Source organism: Lycium ferocissimum, chromosome 10 (assembly GCF_029784015.1).
Source record: "Lycium ferocissimum isolate CSIRO_LF1 chromosome 10, AGI_CSIRO_Lferr_CH_V1, whole genome shotgun sequence".
Classification (NCBI taxonomy): Eukaryota; Viridiplantae; Streptophyta; class Magnoliopsida; order Solanales; family Solanaceae; genus Lycium; species Lycium ferocissimum.
Window position 1 is genome coordinate 60,310,431 of NC_081351.1, and position 19,273 is coordinate 60,329,703.

The window sequence follows — 19,273 nt, forward strand, 5'->3', positions numbered from 1 at the left end:
ATTTTTCTCTATCCATCGTACCAAACGAGCCCTCATAGTACAATGTAGACAAGGATAATTTCTTAAAATGGTCAATCTTATGTTCTCCACGTTGGCCAAGTTCAAAACATGAATTCTCAGCCACTGAAATACCCCTGCCTTTATTGACAACAAACTTCCATTTCACCATATCCACATATGTTTCCACCTCAGAATATTAATCTTAATAAAATAAACCAAATATTAATAAAATAATTCACAGCAGAATAACAAGTTTTATTTTACAACAGAGAAGTAAAGGTACTTCAGCATTGAGTCAAACAAAAATAGACAGTTTTTTTTGTTGGATCAAACAAACAGAGACATTTCCTATTTGCTGCTCTAGCATATTCCACTAAATTTCCTTGAAATTCTTTCAAGAAAATTCAAATTCCACCATATTACCCTCTACTACTATAAAATTGTCACAACCCCATTTCTAAATTCAACCAAAAATTCAATCTTTTTCATCTATTATGACTTCCCGAAAGTCAGTTCTTTTTCCAACTTAAATCTCTTTTAGGGTTTTAAATTCCATGTAATAAGGAGAAAAATGGCTTCTGGAAGTAGAACAAAGCATTCCCAACATAACTCATCACAAGTTCAAGCTCAATCTTCAGGTACAAGTAATGTGAATTATAAAGATTCAATAAGCAAAGCCATAGCACAGTACACAGCTGATGCTAGACTTCATGCTGTATTTGAACAATCTGGTGAGTCTGGAAAGTCTTTTGATTACTCACAGTCTGTTAAAACTGGTACAAATTCTGTTGTGCCTGAACAGCAAATTACTGCTTATTTGACTAAAATACAAAGAGGGGGTCATATACAACCTTTTGGTTGTATGATAGCTGTAGATGAAGCTAGTTTTCGTGTTATAGCTTTTAGTGAAAATGCCTGTGATATGCTTAGTTTAACTCCACAATCAGTTCCAAGTCTTGAGAGGCCTGAGATACTCACTATTGGAACTGATGTTAGGACCCTTTTTACCCCTTCTAGCTCTGTTTTGCTAGAAAGAGCATTTGGGGCACGCGAGATTACGTTACTGAATCCGATTTGGATTCATTCCAAGAATTCTGGCAAGCCCTTTTATGCTATTTTGCATAGGGTTGATGTTGGCATTGTGATTGATTTGGAGCCTGCTAGAACGGAGGACCCCGCTTTATCTATTGCTGGAGCGGTGCAGTCGCAGAAACTTGCGGTGAGGGCTATTTCTCATTTGCAATCACTTCCTGGTGGGGATATTAAGCTTTTGTGTGATACTGTGGTTGAGAGTGTGAGGGAGTTAACCGGGTATGACCGGGTTATGGTGTATAAATTTCATGAGGATGAGCATGGGGAGGTAGTGGCTGAGAGTAAAAGACGAGATTTAGAGCCCTATATTGGTTTGCATTATCCTGCTACTGACATTCCTCAAGCTTCACGGTTTTTGTTTAAGCAGAACAGGGTGAGAATGATTGTGGACTGCCATGCGACACCTGTGCGGGTTATTCAGGATGACTCACTGATGCAGCCTTTGTGTTTAGTTGGTTCCACACTTAGAGCCCCTCATGGTTGCCACGCACAGTACATGGCAAACATGGGGTCTATTGCCTCATTAACACTGGCAGTTATTATTAATGGAAATGATGAGGAAGGCCGAAATTCAATGAGGCTATGGGGCTTGGTTGTTGGACATCACACCTCTGTTCGGTGCATTCCTTTCCCTCTTCGGTATGCGTGTGAATTCCTTATGCAGGCCTTTGGACTCCAATTGAACATGGAGTTGCAACTGGCATCACAGTTGTCTGAGAAACATGTTTTAAGGACACAAACACTGTTATGTGACATGCTCCTTCGAGACTCACCTACGGGGATTGTTACCCAAAGCCCCAGTATTATGGACCTTGTCAAGTGCGATGGTGCTGCTCTATACTACCTGGGGAAGTACTATCCATTAGGCGTCACACCGACTGAAGCTCAGATAAAAGACATTGTGGAGTGGTTATTGACTTACCACGGGGACTCAACAGGTTTAAGTACTGACAGTTTGGCTGATGCTGGGTATCCTGGGGCAGCTTCACTTGGTGATGCAGTTTGTGGTATGGCTGTTGCTTATATAACTACTAAAGATTTCTTGTTTTGGTTTCGCTCCCACACAGCGAAAGAGATAAAGTGGGGTGGTGCAAAGCATCATCCTGAAGACAAGGATGACGGCCAGAGAATGCATCCACGTTCTTCCTTCAAGGCATTTTTGGAAGTTGTTAAAAGCCGTAGCTCACCATGGGAAAATGCAGAAATGGACGCAATTCACTCTTTGCAGCTTATTCTGCGAGATTCATTCAAGGATGCTGAGGCAAGTAATTCTAAGGCTGTCGTGCATGCTCAACTTGGGGAAATGGAGTTGCAAGGGATAGATGAACTGAGTTCTGTTGCCAGAGAAATGGTTAGACTGATAGAGACTGCAACAGCTCCCATATTTGCTGTCGATGTCGAAGGTCGCATAAATGGGTGGAATGCAAAGGTTGCTGAATTGACAGGCTTATCAGTTGAAGAAGCAATGGGGAAGTCTTTGGTTCATGATCTTGTGCACAAAGAATCAGAGGAGACTGCTGAGAAGCTTCTGTTCAATGCTCTAAGAGGTCATACCTATCTATTTATTTTCTTCATTTCCAAATGATAGCACAGTTTATTAGTTGTGGAATTTCTTTCCTCTTCATGAGTGGTATAATCTTACCTTTTCTCTTCTTTGTTTTTCAAAATTGAATGTGAAGAAATCATGGGCTTTTAGTGATTTTCTTTAATCTGAATCCTGGAATCTTTCAAAATATGTTGGTTGACATATTTTCATTTTGTCTTGTCGAATTTGTCAACTGAAGCATGAAGTCTTGTTTTGTCCGTGTTGGGGGCGGAGGGACAGGGCACGGTGTGTGACTAAATGGATAGGTATTATGCACAAAACCAAGTCAATCAATCAACTATACCTCAGTCTCAAACTAGTTCGGTCGTCTATATGAATCCTTCATATCCATTCCACTCTACTTGTGCCATTTGATAGACGTTTATTTTGATCCTTGTTTTCTTTGGTAGAAGTTGTCTAGAATAAGTAAGTTCACTTTAACAGAATGTTCCTTAGGCATAATCAGGCATTTGGATGCGTTCAAATTAACTTTAATTGCAAAACAATTACTCCCTTTCTCCCAATTTAAGTGTCTTATTTTCCTTTTTGGTCTATCCAAAAAGAGTGCCTCTTTCTATATTTAGTAAGTTGACAATTCAAACATCCTAAATGACAAGTTTATAACCACAAGATTCAAAGGACATTTTAGTACATTATACACATTTTAGTACATTATACACATCTTTAATTTAGGACCAGAAGTTTCAAAAGTCTCTTTATTTCTTAAAATGCGTGCCTTGTCAAGCTAAGACACTTAAATTGGGACGGGTGGAGTAGTACATAGTAGTGGTTATGAAGATTGACTTGCTGATAACATTCAGGGTCACTTGTTCACCTTCAGCTGTCTGACAAGAGAGTTTTATTCTATCACCAAGCTGTTAGCTTCTTTTCTTGCTTCACCAAAACCATCTCGACTCCTGTGTTTCAAATTTGATACTCTAATTTTTGTGTTATTAGACAACAATGATGATATAGTGCCAAACATTTAGAAGTTCAGCATAGTGTTGATTAGACTAAGCAGCCTGAAAAGTGCCATGCCTTAAGCTTCCCGACATGGTTACATGAGAAATAATCTAGACTTTTGATTACAAAATCTTGATGCACTTCTGTAGAAGTTTTTCTATAACTTAGTTTTCTGTTTCTTTGCAGGCCAGTTTCAATTTTGAGTTTTCATTTCTGGTAAAATCTTAATTGGTTTTATAGCACATTAATCTCATCATTGTGGAAGTAAATCCACCTATCTAAATTTTGAAGTGAAATTGTACAGTACAGAACTAGGTTAATTCCTGATTATAGGGAACCTTCTCTTTGTATTATTTGTGTAGGTCGACTCTTGCATAGTTTGTAACTGAAATAATTGGTATTGACTCGGCTCCTTTTCTACTCAACTTCTGCAACAAACAGCTAAAAAGAAAAAAAACTAATATTGTAGCCCTACTACTGCAGGCGAGGAAGATAAGAATGTAGAAATAAAGTTAAGGACATTTGGAGCCGAGCAACCGAAGAAAGCTGTTTTTGTGGTGGTTAATGCTTGCTGTAGCAAAGATTACACAAACAACATTGTTGGTGTTTGCTTTGTTGGGCAGGATGTTACTGGGCAAAAAGTTGTTATGGACAAGTTTATTCACATCCAAGGTGATTACAAGGCTATTGTGCACAGCCCCAATCCTCTGATTCCTCCCATATTTGCATCAGATGAGAACACTTGTTGCTCTGAGTGGAACACTGCCATGGAAAAGCTCACTGGTTGGTCCAGAGGGGAGATTGTTGGGAAAATGTTAGTTGGTGAGATTTTTGGAAGTTGTTGTCGGCTCAAGGGCCCAGATGCCATGACAAAGTTCATGATTGTGTTGCATAATGCAATTGGAGGCCAGGATACAGACAAGTTTCCATTTTCCTTTTTTGACCGAAATGGGAAATATGTGCAAGCTCTTTTGACTGCAAATAAGAGAGTCAATATGGAGGGCCATACTATTGGGGCTTTCTGTTTCATACAGATAGCCAGTCCCGAATTGCAGCAAGCTCTAAGAGTTCAAAGGCAACAGGAAAAGAAGTGTTATTCTCAGATGAAAGAGTTGGCGTACATTTGTCAGGAAATAAAAAGTCCTCTTAATGGTATACGCTTTACAAATTCATTGTTGGAGGCCACAGATTTGACAGAAAATCAGAAACAGTATCTGGAGACAAGTGCTGCTTGTGAGAGGCAGATGTCTAAGATCATAAAGGATGTTGATCTGGAAAACATTGAGGACGGGTAAGTCTGTTTTATTCGATTATCCTTTGTTAATAAGCTCTGTTTTATTTGATTATGCTTTTCTAATAAGCTCTTTCAAAACCTATGTTACTTGGATCCTCCAAGAATGCCGCCGGTTCGGTTAGATCCTCCAAAATTATGCATTTTTGGAGGAACCGACACGGTGGGTTAACATTTTTGGAAGATCCACCAACATAGTTTAAAACTAGTACTTTCTCATTTTATGGGCACGGTCACGGAGTTTAAGAAACAAAAAAGATTCTCTTTTGAAACTTGTGAACATGTGGTTTTATACATGCTGTGCATTTCTGTGAATATGAAAGCATGTCATTAAGAATAGAATGGAAAGTTTAAAGTTAAATTGTTTCCCTTATAAGAGGTTCCATTCTTTTGGGAAAACAGACTGAAAATGAAAGAATGCCACCTAAAATGGAACATCGGGATTAGCTCTTTGTCCACGATATAATATCTTCTACTGTACCTCTGGACTCAAAACTCAAAAGTAATAAACAGGGGAGTTTCTTTTAAATGAACAATAGGCTGCAATTGACATTATAGTATGAGCAACGGTTCAGATTTTAAACTATAGATTCAGAAGAAAATTCACCTGAAAAGATGCATATCTTATCTAAGTTGTGATCTGGCACTTGAATCCTAAAGATGAAAGTATACAAAGCTACTCTCCTGTGATCCCATTCTTATCTCAGGTACAACATTACATTTTAATGCCTAGATGGTTACTATTTCAGCATGAAAACTAGCTTGGCTACAATGTTGACTCAGAATTTAACTTGAACAAACTAAGTGAAGCGATCTAGACTAACTGAATGAGGCAATGATTTCTGTATTATAGAAGATTTTCTTTTGAATATCTAGGGTAGATACATTAGATATTCACTTCTAACTCACAAGCTAGTTTCTCGGGGACACAAACAGGTTCGTTTTCAGAGTCATTTCCTGCATATTGTCTATACCATGTGAAGTTTAACTATTTTGGATTTCTTTCGTCTTTTTTATTGTGTTCTTGTGTAGGTTGCAGGAGGGGATTATGGGCATGTATTTCAATTCTATGTAGAATTAGCAACCTGTTACCTTGCAGAATTTGACTAACCTTTGATCTTCTAACAGTTCACTGACCCTTGAGAAAGAAGAATTTTTTCTTGGGAGTGTAATAGATGCCGTTGTTAGCCAAGTGATGTTATTACTGAGGGAAAAAGGCGTGCAATTGATCCGGGATATACCAGAGGAGATTAAGACATTAACAGTATATGGTGATCAAGTGAGAATTCAACAGGTCTTGGCAGATTTCTTGCTGAACATGGTACGGTATGCACCATCACCTGACGGGTGGGTAGAGATCCAACTTCGACCAAGTATGAAGCAAATATCTGATGGAGTAACTATTGTGCATATTGAACTCAGGTGCATTCTATAATCTTATCTTCCTTTACTTTTCATTTAATTGTTCCCCTGGCAGACACTATATTAATTAATAACTCTCGCCTCTGTGATGCAACCTTGATTCTTTAAATGGTTCTTGAAATGGAACCTGTCAGTCTTATTTGAATTCCATCTGCTGCCTACTTGAGTCATTTGTTTCAGGGTTGTTTTCTGTAGGCTGCTGCTTAGTTGATAATATTTCTGGTTGCTCCAACAGGCATGCTGGAATATGAGATTTATGAACCAATGAACAATGTAATGTTAAGAGAAGTATGCAAAAAGTTAATGTATGTTTAGACCACGTGACAATTAACAGTAGGGGCTACAATATACAAGCTTAAGTGAAAAGGTGCATTTTAGACTTGTACCGTTTCTCTTTGGTATAGCTTTTGCCCTGCCATCTCTATTTATATGTATCATATTTTCCTACTATTTCCTTTTATTGACTCATCAGTTGCAGCAAATGAAAGTTTTATAGTCTTCTGCCAATTTCTTTTCTTTTCTGAATGTGCCACCTGGTAGCTCACCTTTTACTCTAGTTCTGTCCCGTACATATATAACCTATCTATCTGCGTAGGCTTTAAATCCTTCTATTTCATCAATGTTTTTCACTTTTATTTCTCAAGCTCGCTCCTTTTTTGCTTTAAAGAAGGTTAACTCATGCTTTCATTCTTTAATAAAGCTGACCAAGCTCAAGCAAGAACAATACTGCATTATTGATAGCTGGATAAGATAAAGATCTCAAGGATGTGCATGTCTTTTGTTTAAGCTCTTTTAACTCGACACTACCATTGCTCGTCTTTTGTCTTTCAGCTATAATTTTCCTTTGTTTGGAGTAGGAAAAAGCATCTTCTCCACCTCAAACTCACATTAAGTTTCTCTTCCACTTTTGAACTGAAACAGCAAAAGTATAGGCTTCTAGTGAACTGCATAAATACTCGTCTTATAGATGAGAACATTGGAGGACTTCATAACCGGGTCTCACTTTATTAGCTTTCCTGGAGGTTAACTTGGGCAATGTATTCCCAAACATATTCATCCTGCCGGTGTTTTACTAGCATCCTAGGTTGCACTTTAGTTCTCTCATTATTTCTGGCCGTGGATTAGGAAATTGAGTTCTAGGGGTTAAGTTTCAGCAGTTCCACACTTTTTGGTGTGCTGTACTACCTTAACTAGTATTATTCTCTCTCTCTTTTTTTTTTTTCTGGAATAGGATTGTATGCCCTGGTGAAGGGCTTCCTCCGGAATTGGTTCAAGACATGTTCCACAGCAGTCGGTGGGTAACTCAGGAAGGCCTAGGGCTGAGCATGTGCGGAAAAATCTTAAAGCTTATGAATGGAGAAATCCAGTATATCAGAGAATCAGAAAGATGTTATTTCCTCATTATCCTTGACCTACCAATGACCCGCAAAGCTTCAAAGAGTGTTGGCTAGGCTAACAGCAGATATCTCTTAAAATTGCAGTAAGTGCAAGCTGGTGAAATTCTGGTAATGCCTCTTCTGATCCTTTATGGAACTAGACACAGGGAGAGCAAATATGGGGGATTAATCGGCATCATTCTGATAGTATTGAATGAGCCTGTTTCCTACATTTTGCGACTTGGCGTCTTTCACAACTCCAACCTAGTATTCTCAGCATATGCAGAGGGATTAAGTTGAGAAAGCTGTTGCTCTTTAGTGCATGCTTTTTACCAAGACTAATTCTTGACATGGTAACTGGCAAATCGCCAAATACTTGGAATATGGTTAGCATCATTAAAGATGTTTCCATAATTAATTGATCCCAGAGCTGTTGTGGGTTAGCATAAAGAAATGTAACAAATGTATTGTTGTATAATAAAAGGCGAATAAATATCATCCTTTCCAATGGTCCGGCAGAGTTAGTGTCTGCCACTCTTTGTAACATTAGGATTTCTTCACTTTTGTGTAACATGAACAAGCTGAGAATGTTATATGACTTTAGCTCCTCTTGACAGGAAATAGGGCTGTACAAGGGAAACACAAACCGCACCAAACTGATAATCCGAATCAAATCGAGAAAAAAACCCGACTAGTAGTTTGGTTTGACTTGATTTGGTATTGAAAAAAATCCAATCATAATTGGTTTGGTTTGGTTTTAAATAAAAAAAAGTCAAAACTGAATCAAATCAATCCGACAATACATATATACAATTTTAAAAAATATTTATTTGTAATGCGATTAATAAATACTATATTTAAACTTTTTCATAGTTTTCGTCTTTTAACATATTATTTCAAGATTGGACTTAGAATTTTGGATGACCCAATAAATTTTATAGCCCATAGATATTAGCAACTCTAATAAAGTTCAAACCAAAACCAAACTAATACTAATATTGATAAAAGAAATTTAGTTTTATCATTAGAATGACAATAATATTGGATATATATTTTTTAATTTTGCAATGGTTTAGACAATGAAATATATAACTTAATTTTATTTTGTCATGTAATTTATAATATACTACTTAGTACTTCTTTTAATATGACTTAGTATTTTTCGATTATGATCATTTTCATTATGGTTTAGTAATTAGCAATATTTATTTTATGCGATTTTATTATCTTCTTTTGTTGAATATTTTATTATAATGTCATCACTCATCTTATATTGTTATTTTTTTTAGAAATACATTTATTATATATTTGTATCTTACTATGACTAAAGAAATATTTAAAGTAAAAGTTATATATTTTATATAAAGATTTTTCTGGAAAACTGAAAAAATTCGAAAAGACAGAGAAAATTGAGGTTGAAAAACCTGAATAATGTTGGTTTAGTTTATAAATTTTAAAACCCAACACAATTTATTTAATTTGGTATTTGAAAAATCCGAAGCAACCCGATCTATCTATACCCCTAACAGGAATGGCCATTTTTAACTACTATAATAGTAGCAAATAGCCAAAGCTCTCCCCTATTTATTTTGTTTTGTCTTTGTTTATTGTGTATATCTGTTAAAGTAGCATGGCTTTGTACAATCTGTGATTTAGGATCTTGTACTTCATGTATGTTAGAAATTTAGTGAGTTCCTTAGCGCACAAACTCAATTTTTTCACTCTTTTATCTAGGTCATAGACGGTAAGACTGGTAAATTCTGCTGATCTTCTTCCTAATTGTTGCTTTCAAACGCGCACGTAAGTATATGCGGTCGTACAAGTAATATAGAACTTTTAAGTACAGATATCGATCCCACAGAGACTTAAATTCTACTTTTAAACTAATTCAAATTCGAATAAAACTATTCAAGAAAGTGAAAATCAAAGTGTTTGTTGCGACCAGGGGCGGATCCACCCTTTAGGGTGGGGGTTGCATGGTACCCCCTAGATTGATAAATTTTTTATATACCTATGTTGTAATTTGCTTAAACTAGGTTAAATATTTGATCCTGCCACCCCAGTCACAAATTAGACAAAGGTGCCATGGTTGGTAGACACAAGTTTGAATCTATTTTGAACATTTCCGATTCCTGTTTTTCTTTATGTTTTTTAGTTCCTTTATATCAGTAATTTCCTTTTCAGTTCTCCCAATTTTCTATTTATCTTTTTATTTTGTCTTTCCTCTATTCTATTATTTTATCTGTGATCTCTAGCGAGAAACACACAAATAGAAACTTCAAAATCCCTTAAATTAAGCATTTTTTTAAATCTCAAATCTGCGAGTATTTAAATCGAAAAACTGGGGTCTCAATAGGAATTTTGGATTGAGATCAAAATTCAATTTATTTTTATTTCTTATAATTTCTTTTGTTTATTACTCCTCCATCCATGTTTACTTGTTTATATTTGACTTGGGACACTCTTAATAAGCAATAAATAAAACGAGAAATGAATTGGAGTACTTAATAATAAGGGTAAAATAGGTATAAAACGGTAAATTATGTCTTGGTTTTTCAAACTATACAAATTACAAGTAAAAGTGGACATATATTTTTAGTATAGTGGACAAATAAAAATGGACGGAGGAAGTGTATTAAAAAAAATTGTGCTATTCTATAATTGTTAAATTCAATTTAAATCACTTTACTTCTTAAATTGTGATGGAAATTTCACAAGCATTGCTTAGAAAAAACATGAAATTTATGATTTATTTTTGAGAACTTGTAGTTTATCTAATTCTACATTTACTTATGGGGTGTAATTACCTATTGAAGAGTTTTTCTATTATTTTTCTTATTTTGATTGGTGTAATTCCCTTATTGAAGATGTTATTTTACTTGTGCAAGTTCATTTTTTAATATTCATAAAAGATGCAAGTCCCTTGGTGAAAATGTTGATTTTATCTTGTTAATGGGTGTGATTCCTTGTTTAAGATGTTAATTATGTTCATTTCTTGATTTTTGAAATGTAATTTTCATATTTGCAAATAAAAAAAGCACTATTAAGTTGACCCGAATAAACTAAAAAGAGATGGACCCGACCCAACATGTTCCTAACAAGATGTACATTGAAGAAAATTATGGCACCCGACACCTTCAAATCCTAGATCCGCCTCTGTTGTGACTAAACTAAAACTGAAAAGTAAACAATTTATGATGAGTGTTTTTGTGACTGAGAAGATTTCGATAAAGATTGTAAGGTTTATCAGATGATGGAGAGTTCAGGGTCATAGGTTTCGACAATCCAGTTGATCTTCTGACAATTCTACCTATCTTATTTCCTGGGTTACTAGTTGACTGGTTAATTATAACTTTATGAGTATCTTCCGAGTTGCTCACAAGCCTGTAGATGCTACTATAACGCCTATATCCCTATGATCGTCAGAGGTAACAAGAACGCATTTAATTCTCCGTATTCAACTAGGCAAGGCTAAAGGGTATATTCCTATCTCATTAGCGGAACGATTATATCGAAATTACGCATGCACATTCTCTATTCCTAGTTCAATTCACACACTACAGATAGTGTTCAACTATTGGTCAGATAATCAAACAATAAAGATCAAGAATAAATAAGCAACCCAAAATACGAAAATTTAATCGATAGAAATTGTCGTCAAACCAACTATCATGTCTTTCCGTAAAACCCCAGAATTAAGAAGTTTAACTATTCATGAGTCTCAATGAACAACAAGAATTCATGAAGAAACTAGGGTTGAAAAGATGCAAACAAAATAAAACTTAGAGAGAAAGTAAAGATGACGGCTTACAAGTCTTAGAATAATCCCAGCACATCATTAATAATGAATAAAACATCTATTTATAGTGTAGGGTTAAAATCAAAATAAAAGGGTCCTAATCCTAGTTTAACTCGGCTGAAGCTGGGCCTTCCCGTGTTGGCCGCGCGCTCATCGCGGGTCCATCACAGGGTCTTCAATGGTTTTGGTCCCAATTTGTGTTGAGCTTGTGCCGCGGGCGTGAAACGAAATTGTCCACAGTCTGCGGCCCCTCTTTTCCATCATGCGGGGATAACACATGAGTAGCACCCCTGCGACGCGGGGCTTGCACATTTACTGTCTTCGTCAGTTCCAAACTTCAGGCCTCTCATCTTGTCACCTTGTGCAAGCTTCATGTGTCCCAAAATCAACCAATATTGCCCGGTTTTCCATTGTTTGTCCTCGTTATACCTGATTACGCAAAATACACCAACATAAGCGCAAATACAACGATTTCAACATATAATTAGCGATTAAAGTCTTAAGAATGAGAGGTAAAGTGACACTTAAACATAGATATTTGTGCCAAATATCACCACCCCCCACTTAGACTTTGCTCGCCCTCAAGCAAACCTTGATCAACACCAAACTACACTTCACGCCCAACATTCAAACAGGTCTGCAACGGGTTTCGGCTAATACGGTAAATTCACAAAAAATCTTTCAAAACGCACAATGAGCCAATATTTCCGAAAGTCATGCCAAAGATCAAAAACTCTCATATTTTAGTACATACAACCACTATCTCAAAACACTTCACTTTTAGGACACTTGACTAAATCGACACCACTTTAAACATGTTTTTCAAGAGATCAACACTTCACCACTCTATTGCCAACTATGTGCCCTCATCAATAGAGAGTTGTCCATATCTCACATGAATCACATATATATTTATATTAATGGACGTAGAATCTACAAATCCGCTCACTCTCACAAAGAATATCACATACTCAATAAGGCATACCATAGGCTTGCCTGTAGTGTAACCGCTCTACTAATGTAAGTATGATGAACCTAGAATCAAGTAGGACTTAGAGGGTTGTAATATAGGCTAAGGGGCGGGTAGAAAATATTTGGGTAATAGTGGCTAACCTCCCTAAGCACTTTAATACATATAAACTTATTATTTCGCACAATTCCTTCATTAGCCAAAAACAAACCACCAACCAACATTCAACTTCTCCCAATTCACCCTTTTTTCTTCTTTTTCATTTTAAGCACAATTCTTTATTATCACACAAGTTAGAAGGGATTTTTTTTTTTTTTTAAATGCTCTACCTTTTTTTTTTTTTTTTTTTTTTTTTTTTTTTTTCCTTTTCTTTAAGCAATCCCCAACTAACAAGTGAGTTTGTTCTTTTTATTTGGTGCTCCCATAGACTTCCTAGATTTCAATCAACAACCACTCCCCCTTTTTATTCACATCCTAACTCCCATTACATGTTTCAATCATTAAAGTACTTATGGAGTATTTTGGATAAAAAATTCAAACTAAGTAGAACGAAGAGTTACGGGCTAATCGACTGTTATCAAAGAAAAAGCTAAAGGAGGGGCTAACTAGGGTCATATTTACACATTGGTCGGATGAAGAGTTTAGGCTTTTTAGTGACTGATCAAAGAAATGCCTCTATCACTTCCTAGGTTCACTCAAACTTCATTTTGCTTCACGAACACATCGGGCAAGTTCTAAATGTCAATACCAAGCATGGATACCTTACACACACATAGCACACAATCAACGCAAGAGGGATCCGGTTGTCCCTCGAATCAAACAACAATACATCAACAATGTCAAGTGGGTCGTGCATGAGTCAAACAAATCTAATTTTCAGGTGCTTCGATAAAAGTGATGCAATTGCAAGGCATGCTTTCAATTTTAAATCAAGAATCAGTCATATGCCAATATGTAGCCTAACCCACGCACCTAGAATTTGAATGTTACCAACCTAAGGACTAATTTTCTCTCAAGCAGGTTGTCATCCACCCGTCATCAGGAAAAGCCCTTTCTACGACTAAAAAGGAAAATCTAATTACGCCCGGTTCAAAGGCTCCCCCTCGGGAAAGAACCGAGGCCATAAGAAAACCAAAGGGGGTGGATGATGGATGCCAACTAATGAGGGACTTAAGAAGTTATCAAAGAAAACCAAAGAAAATAAAAATCTTTTTGAGATTTTCCAACTTTTTCTAAAAGTTTTGTTTTTCGACACTAAGACTCAAACTAAATTAAGAAAAAAAAAATCCTAAAATCCTAAGGCATCTACTAGTCATCATCCGCAACCTCAAAATGTTGTTATAAAACCAAGGACGTATTTCCCACCCCACATTTAAAATCATGCAATACCCTCAGTGTATCTAGATGGAAAAATTAAAAGCAAGTAAGGCACGAAATACTCCCTGGGTCCCACTAGAGCCTATTCATCCTCATCAAAATCATCAACCTCGCCATCCTCAAAGGGCCGGGCCGCCATCTCAAAGATCTTCTTCATTCTCTTCCTCTGCCATATGTGACTCCACCTCCTCACCAGCGGCGATGTCGGCCTCCATCAAGTCCAACGAGTTCACATCCTTATCGGCCGGCAGCCTGGACTCCTCACCCACAAGATCTCGAGAGTATGGAGCGTGAGGGACCTCAGCAAATGCACTAGAGAAGTCCACATCAAATTTTTCGCCCGCGTAAATTGCCATCTTGTATATTTGGGCCAACAAAGTAGACTGGCCCGCTCTCTCTTCGGACGGGGTCAGCTGTTGTTTCTTGCTGAGCTCAGGTGCTTTGACGTTCAAAATGTCAAGCACCTCATCTAGTACTACTGAGACCCTGTCATGTGGCCTCTGCAAGTTCTCATTAAGGCGAAGTATGTATGACGTGAGGGTGTTTTTGAAACTCAGTCTCGGAGGTACACTCTTACGAATGTTTTTCATCTTTTGCATCATCAAGTGCCCTATGTTGACAGGCTATCCCATCATCAAGAAGAAAACAATGCACACTCTTTTTTTTTTCACTTTAAAATAATGCTCCAATGGCAAGATGCGGTAGTTCAAGAGACGCAGCCAAACCCCAGTTTCTTGGAAGAAATTGCTCATCCTTAAGAACTTGTGTTGCCTATACTTTCCCGCATAATGGGCCCCAAAGCTTTCGAATCAGGGCCGCACAAAGTCTCGCGGATGTCCTTGTAATCAGGCCATTTGATGAACTCTTCCAATGGCTCAGTGGGATAATCAGGGACCCCAAGATGTGCACACAATGTGGTTGCTGAGATCGGCACCCCTTCTCCCCTCAAGTAAACATTCTTCGACCATGTACCATCTCAAGGGAACCGGATGTTAGCATAAAATTCAAGTACTAGATCAATGTTGCACGGCCCTAGTGATTCAAAGACTTTCACCTACCTCATCTCCACAAGCTTGTTGTAACATTCCTAAACCTACGCTCCAGAGTGGATGGGTTTATGGCCCGCTTATGCATGTACCCGAATGCGGGTTTGAATTGTGCATACCAATCCTCTGCTATCGGTAGTATATCCGGCACAGGTCTCCTAGGTGGAGGTCGAGGAATAGGTGCACTCGGCTCCTTATCCCCCGAAGTGGACTTCACTGATTTCTTTGTTGTCGAGGGTTTAGCTCTAGCCCTCTTTGTGCCCTGAGAGGCGGAGGTGGTAGTCAACTTTCCTTTACCTTTGGTGTAGCCATTTTTCCTGTAAAACAACACAATACCAAACAATGAATCCAATTTCAAAACCAACGGAGTCGTGAAACGACCCCACACTTAATTCTTTTTCATGTTTTCAAGTTTAGATTGTGTGGCCCTGTTCACGGTTATTATCGTTAAAGTTCCATTGGTTTTGAACCAACCCCAAACTTACTTCAAACTATATAGGAAAAAAAGAAACAAAGAAGTTATCTAATCCTATACTAAAGACAAAAAAAAAAAAATCACAAATATCACAAGTTCATGTTTTAGGACTCAAGGGTGGTGGTTCATGATTTTCTCAACAGAATACAAAATTCTTAGTCACAATTGATGTCCAAGGGTTCGTCTTCCTATTGCTACTCAAGGCTTCACAATTTTTATGCAAAAAACTCATTCAAGCATTTTTACGAACACCTTGCAGGCATAGGATCTTCCTTCGAATTTTGAGTAACAATGGAGGGTTTAAAACCCTCCCTTCTACAATGGGAGTCACTTCCTAGCCCTAGACAACAACAACAATCAATCAATACCAAACCCCGCCCCAAATTCGCCCAAACCCAACAACCCTAGTTTTGCAACTTTCAATCTTCAAGAACAAGTGAATATAGAAAAGATTTTGCTTACTTCTTGATGTTAGGAGATGAAATCACAAGTTCTTGAAGTTGTGTGTGGGATGTTTATGGATTCTAGGGAGGGGGAGGTGAGTTGCTTCGTTTTAGAGAGGGAAGAGGAGAGGGAATTTGAGAGTTGAAATGGAGAGGGAAAAGAAATAAAGGGGCTGAACTGCTTTATACTTAGTTTAAAAAAAAAAAAAAAACCTGGGCCCCTTAGCTGTGTTGACCTCGCGTTGCGGGTCCAACGCGGGACTTTAACCTCTCTAATTCTCGCCTATTTCATGCTAGACCTGCGTCGCTGGTCTGACACGTGAAATACCTCTCTTTGAATTTGTCCAATTTCGTGTTGGACCAGCGTCGCGGGTCCAGAACATTTCAAACTTGGGATGATTTTTTTTCTTTTTTTTGCCTGCTTTTGCGTCTTCGCTCCCTCACGGGTCCTGCAGCATGAACACACGTGACCTATATGTATAAAAATGTTGGGTTTCCTCCCAACCAGCACCTTAGTTAAGGTCTTGGTACGACGTTTTTTATATTTTTCTCATTTTTTAATGTTTTTGTTCTTTTTCTTTATGCTACTTTCACAAACACGGGTTTCCTCCCGAGAAGCGTTTGATTTATCGTCGCGGACGACGCAGGCTCTCTCAAGCCTCTTCTAGTTCCCCCGAGGTCTTCTCTGGATTGATGACCTCTCCAAAATAGTGCTTGACCCTCTGCCTATTTACCAAGAATGTCTACTTTGTATTGAGCGGCTTCAGCTCAACTGCCCCATGTGCAGTTACCCGAATTACTTCAAACGGTCCAGACCACTTGCTCTTTAACTTCCCTTCGAAAATATTTAGCCTAGAGTTATACAACAAGACTAACTGTCCATGCTTAAACTCACGAGGTTGGATGCGCTTGTCGTGAGTTCTCTTTGTCCTCTCCTTGTACATCTTCGCGTTCTCATAAGCATGATAGCGAAATTCGTCCAACTCGTGCAGCTGCAACAATCTCTTTTCTCCAGCTTCTTTATCACCCAATACGCTCTATGCTCGAGCTCAACCGGTAGATGACATGCCTTACCAAAGACGAGCTTATAAGGGGATATGCCAATAGGAGTTTTGTAGGCTGTTCAGTATGCCCACAGAGCATCATCTAGCTTCAGCTACCAGTCTTTCCTACTCACACTTACAGTCTTCTCCAAAATCCTCTTAATTTCTCGATTCGATACCTCCACTTGACCACTCATCTGAGGATGATAAGCAGTCGCTATCTTGTGTTTCACCCCATACTTGAGCAACAATTTATCAAAAAGCTGATTGCAAAAGTGAGTACCTTGATCGCTGATGATGGTTCGAGGGGTTCCAAACCTTGTAAAAATGTTCTTCTTCAAAAATCTTGCCACCACACTAGCATCATTGGCGGGAAGTGCGATGGCTTCCACCCACTTCGAGACATAGTCTACAACAATCAATATGTACTTATATCTCTTGGATAGTATGAAGGGGACCATGAAGTCGATACCCCACACATCAAATAGGTCAATCTCTAAGATGCCCTTCAAAGGCATTTCATGACGCTTGGAGTTATTTTCGGTTCTCTGGCAGATATTGCAAGCTCTCACAAATTCATGAGCATCTTTGAACAAAGAAGGCTAATAGAACCCGGATTGAAGTACCTTCGCGGTACATTCTGTCACTAGCGTGATGTCCACCATTGGATGACGCGTGACACTTCTCAAGAATCGAGGGGACCTCTTCCTCTGGGATACATCTTCTAATCAGCTGATCTGTGCCAACCCTGTATAGATAGGGCTCATCCCATACATAGAAACGGCTATCATGCAAAATCCGCTTCTTCTTCTCGTGATTAGCAACAAGGGGATATATATCACTCACTATAAAGTTCACCATGTCTGCATACTATGGCACCTTAGCTGATTGAAGAGCAAACATTTGTTCGTCAGTAAAAGTCTCCTTAATTACCACTGCTTCATCTACATGTTCCCGATCTTCCAATCTCGATAAGTGTTATGCTACTTGATTTTTTGTGCCCTTCCGGTCTAGAATCTCAATGTCAAACTCTTGCAGCAGCAATACCCAACGAATAAGCCTCGGCTTCGCATCCTTCTTTGCAAATAAGTAGCGAACTGCAATGTGATCAGTATAAACAATTACCTTCGTGCCCACAAGATATGATCCGAATTTGTCAAAGGCGTAAACAACCGCTAATAACTCTATCTCTGCGACTGTATAGTTCATCTGGGCTGCATCAAGTGTCTTGCTGACATAATAAATATGATGAAAAATCTTATCCCTTTTCTGACCAAGGACAGCTCCTACAGCAAAATCACTTGCATCACACATTAAAATAAACGGCAGAGACCAATCGGGTGCGATGATAATAGAAGCAGACACTAACATCTTTTTCAACTCGTCAAAAGCCATCAGACAGGCTTCATTAAACACAAACTTCACATCTTTCTCTAACAGCTTGCACATCGGATTAGCAACTTTAGAGAAATCTTTGATGAATCGTCGATAAAAGCCTGCATGCCCAAGAAAACTGCGCACTCCTCGAACTGAAACGAGTGGTGGAAATTTCCCAATCGCTTCAATTTTTGCCTTGTCAACTTCTATTCCCTTGCTCGATATCTTGTGCCCAAGAACAATGCCCTCTTGAACCATGAAATGACATTTTTCCCAGTTAAGTACCAAGTTTGTTTCTTCACAACGAGCTAATATGGCGTCAAGATGGTTCAAGCAATCACCAAAAGAGTCCCCAAAAATAGAGAAGTCATCCATAAATACCTCCACATAGTTTTCCACCATATCGGTGAAAATCGCCATCATGCGTCGCTAGAAAGTGCATGGTGTGACGGTTCGCATTTTCGCGGGAGGGATTAGCGCTCGGAAAAATCTATTTCGAAATCGTTGGTGCTTTATCGGACTTTGTTTTAAAAGAGTAGCCACCTAATTTTTAGGAAATTAGGAAAATCAGTTTTGAAGGGTTTATTCATACGCCGTGAAAAATTCTTCTTAATCTAAAGTTCTAGATAAGGGTTCTGGTGACCCCCCCAGGGAAGGAATTAGGCACCCTAGTATTAAGGATCTGTACTACACGGTTGACCTTATAATTCCAATGTGTGAGTATTTGCATAAACTGTTTATTTAGTATTTATTTCCCGCAAAAAGCCTGTCGTGTTGCATATCATTTTTTTTAAAAAAAGAATTGAATATATTCCCTTTATATATAAGGTATTGAGGTTCGTTTTTATAATATCCGGGTATAATTCGTTCCTTTTATATATAAGGATAGTAGTTTTTCTATAGAAAAGCATAGAAATTTTATTTATTTATTACAGTCTGGATGAATAGGTTTTATTCATGCTTTACTCACACGTGGACCGGGTTAATCCGTTAATACATTTTCTAGAAAATCCT

The 19,273-nt window shown here is 38.0% G+C and overlaps 1 protein-coding gene across 3 annotated transcripts; it reads left to right on the forward strand.

The window, feature by feature from the left end:
• Window positions 1–264: 264 nt before the first annotated feature.
• On the forward strand, window positions 265–8,350 carry LOC132034443 (phytochrome B). Of its 3 annotated transcripts, none has more exons than XM_059424794.1 (4): window positions 267–2,639; window positions 4,124–4,931; window positions 6,060–6,353; window positions 6,549–7,487. In XM_059424794.1, exons 1-4 carry the CDS (start codon window positions 572–574, stop codon window positions 6,562–6,564), a joined length of 3,186 nt encoding a protein of 1,061 aa, XP_059280777.1. In that variant the 5' UTR covers window positions 267–571; the 3' UTR covers window positions 6,565–7,487. The 3 variants fall into 3 exon arrangements, with proteins under 3 accessions (XP_059280778.1, XP_059280777.1, XP_059280776.1); XM_059424793.1 differs by lacking the exon at window positions 6,549–7,487 and adding an exon at window positions 7,585–8,350 and having other exon boundaries at window positions 268–2,639; XM_059424795.1 differs by lacking the exon at window positions 6,549–7,487 and having other exon boundaries at window positions 265–2,639; window positions 5,964–6,185.
• The last annotated feature ends 10,923 nt before the right edge of the window (window positions 8,351–19,273 follow it).

Excerpts from the sequence above, each read along its gene's own strand:
- LOC132034443 (XM_059424793.1), top strand. The coding sequence starts at position 572 with ATGGCTTCTGGAAGTAGAACAAAGCATTCCCAACATAACTCATCACAA. Across the intron at positions 4,932-6,059 it reads CTGGAAAACATTGAGGACGG|TTCACTGACCCTTGAGAAAG; the intron begins GTAAGTCTGTTT and ends ATCTTCTAACAG. Across the intron at positions 6,354-7,584 it reads ATTGTGCATATTGAACTCAG|GATTGTATGCCCTGGTGAAG; the intron begins GTGCATTCTATA and ends TTTCTGGAATAG.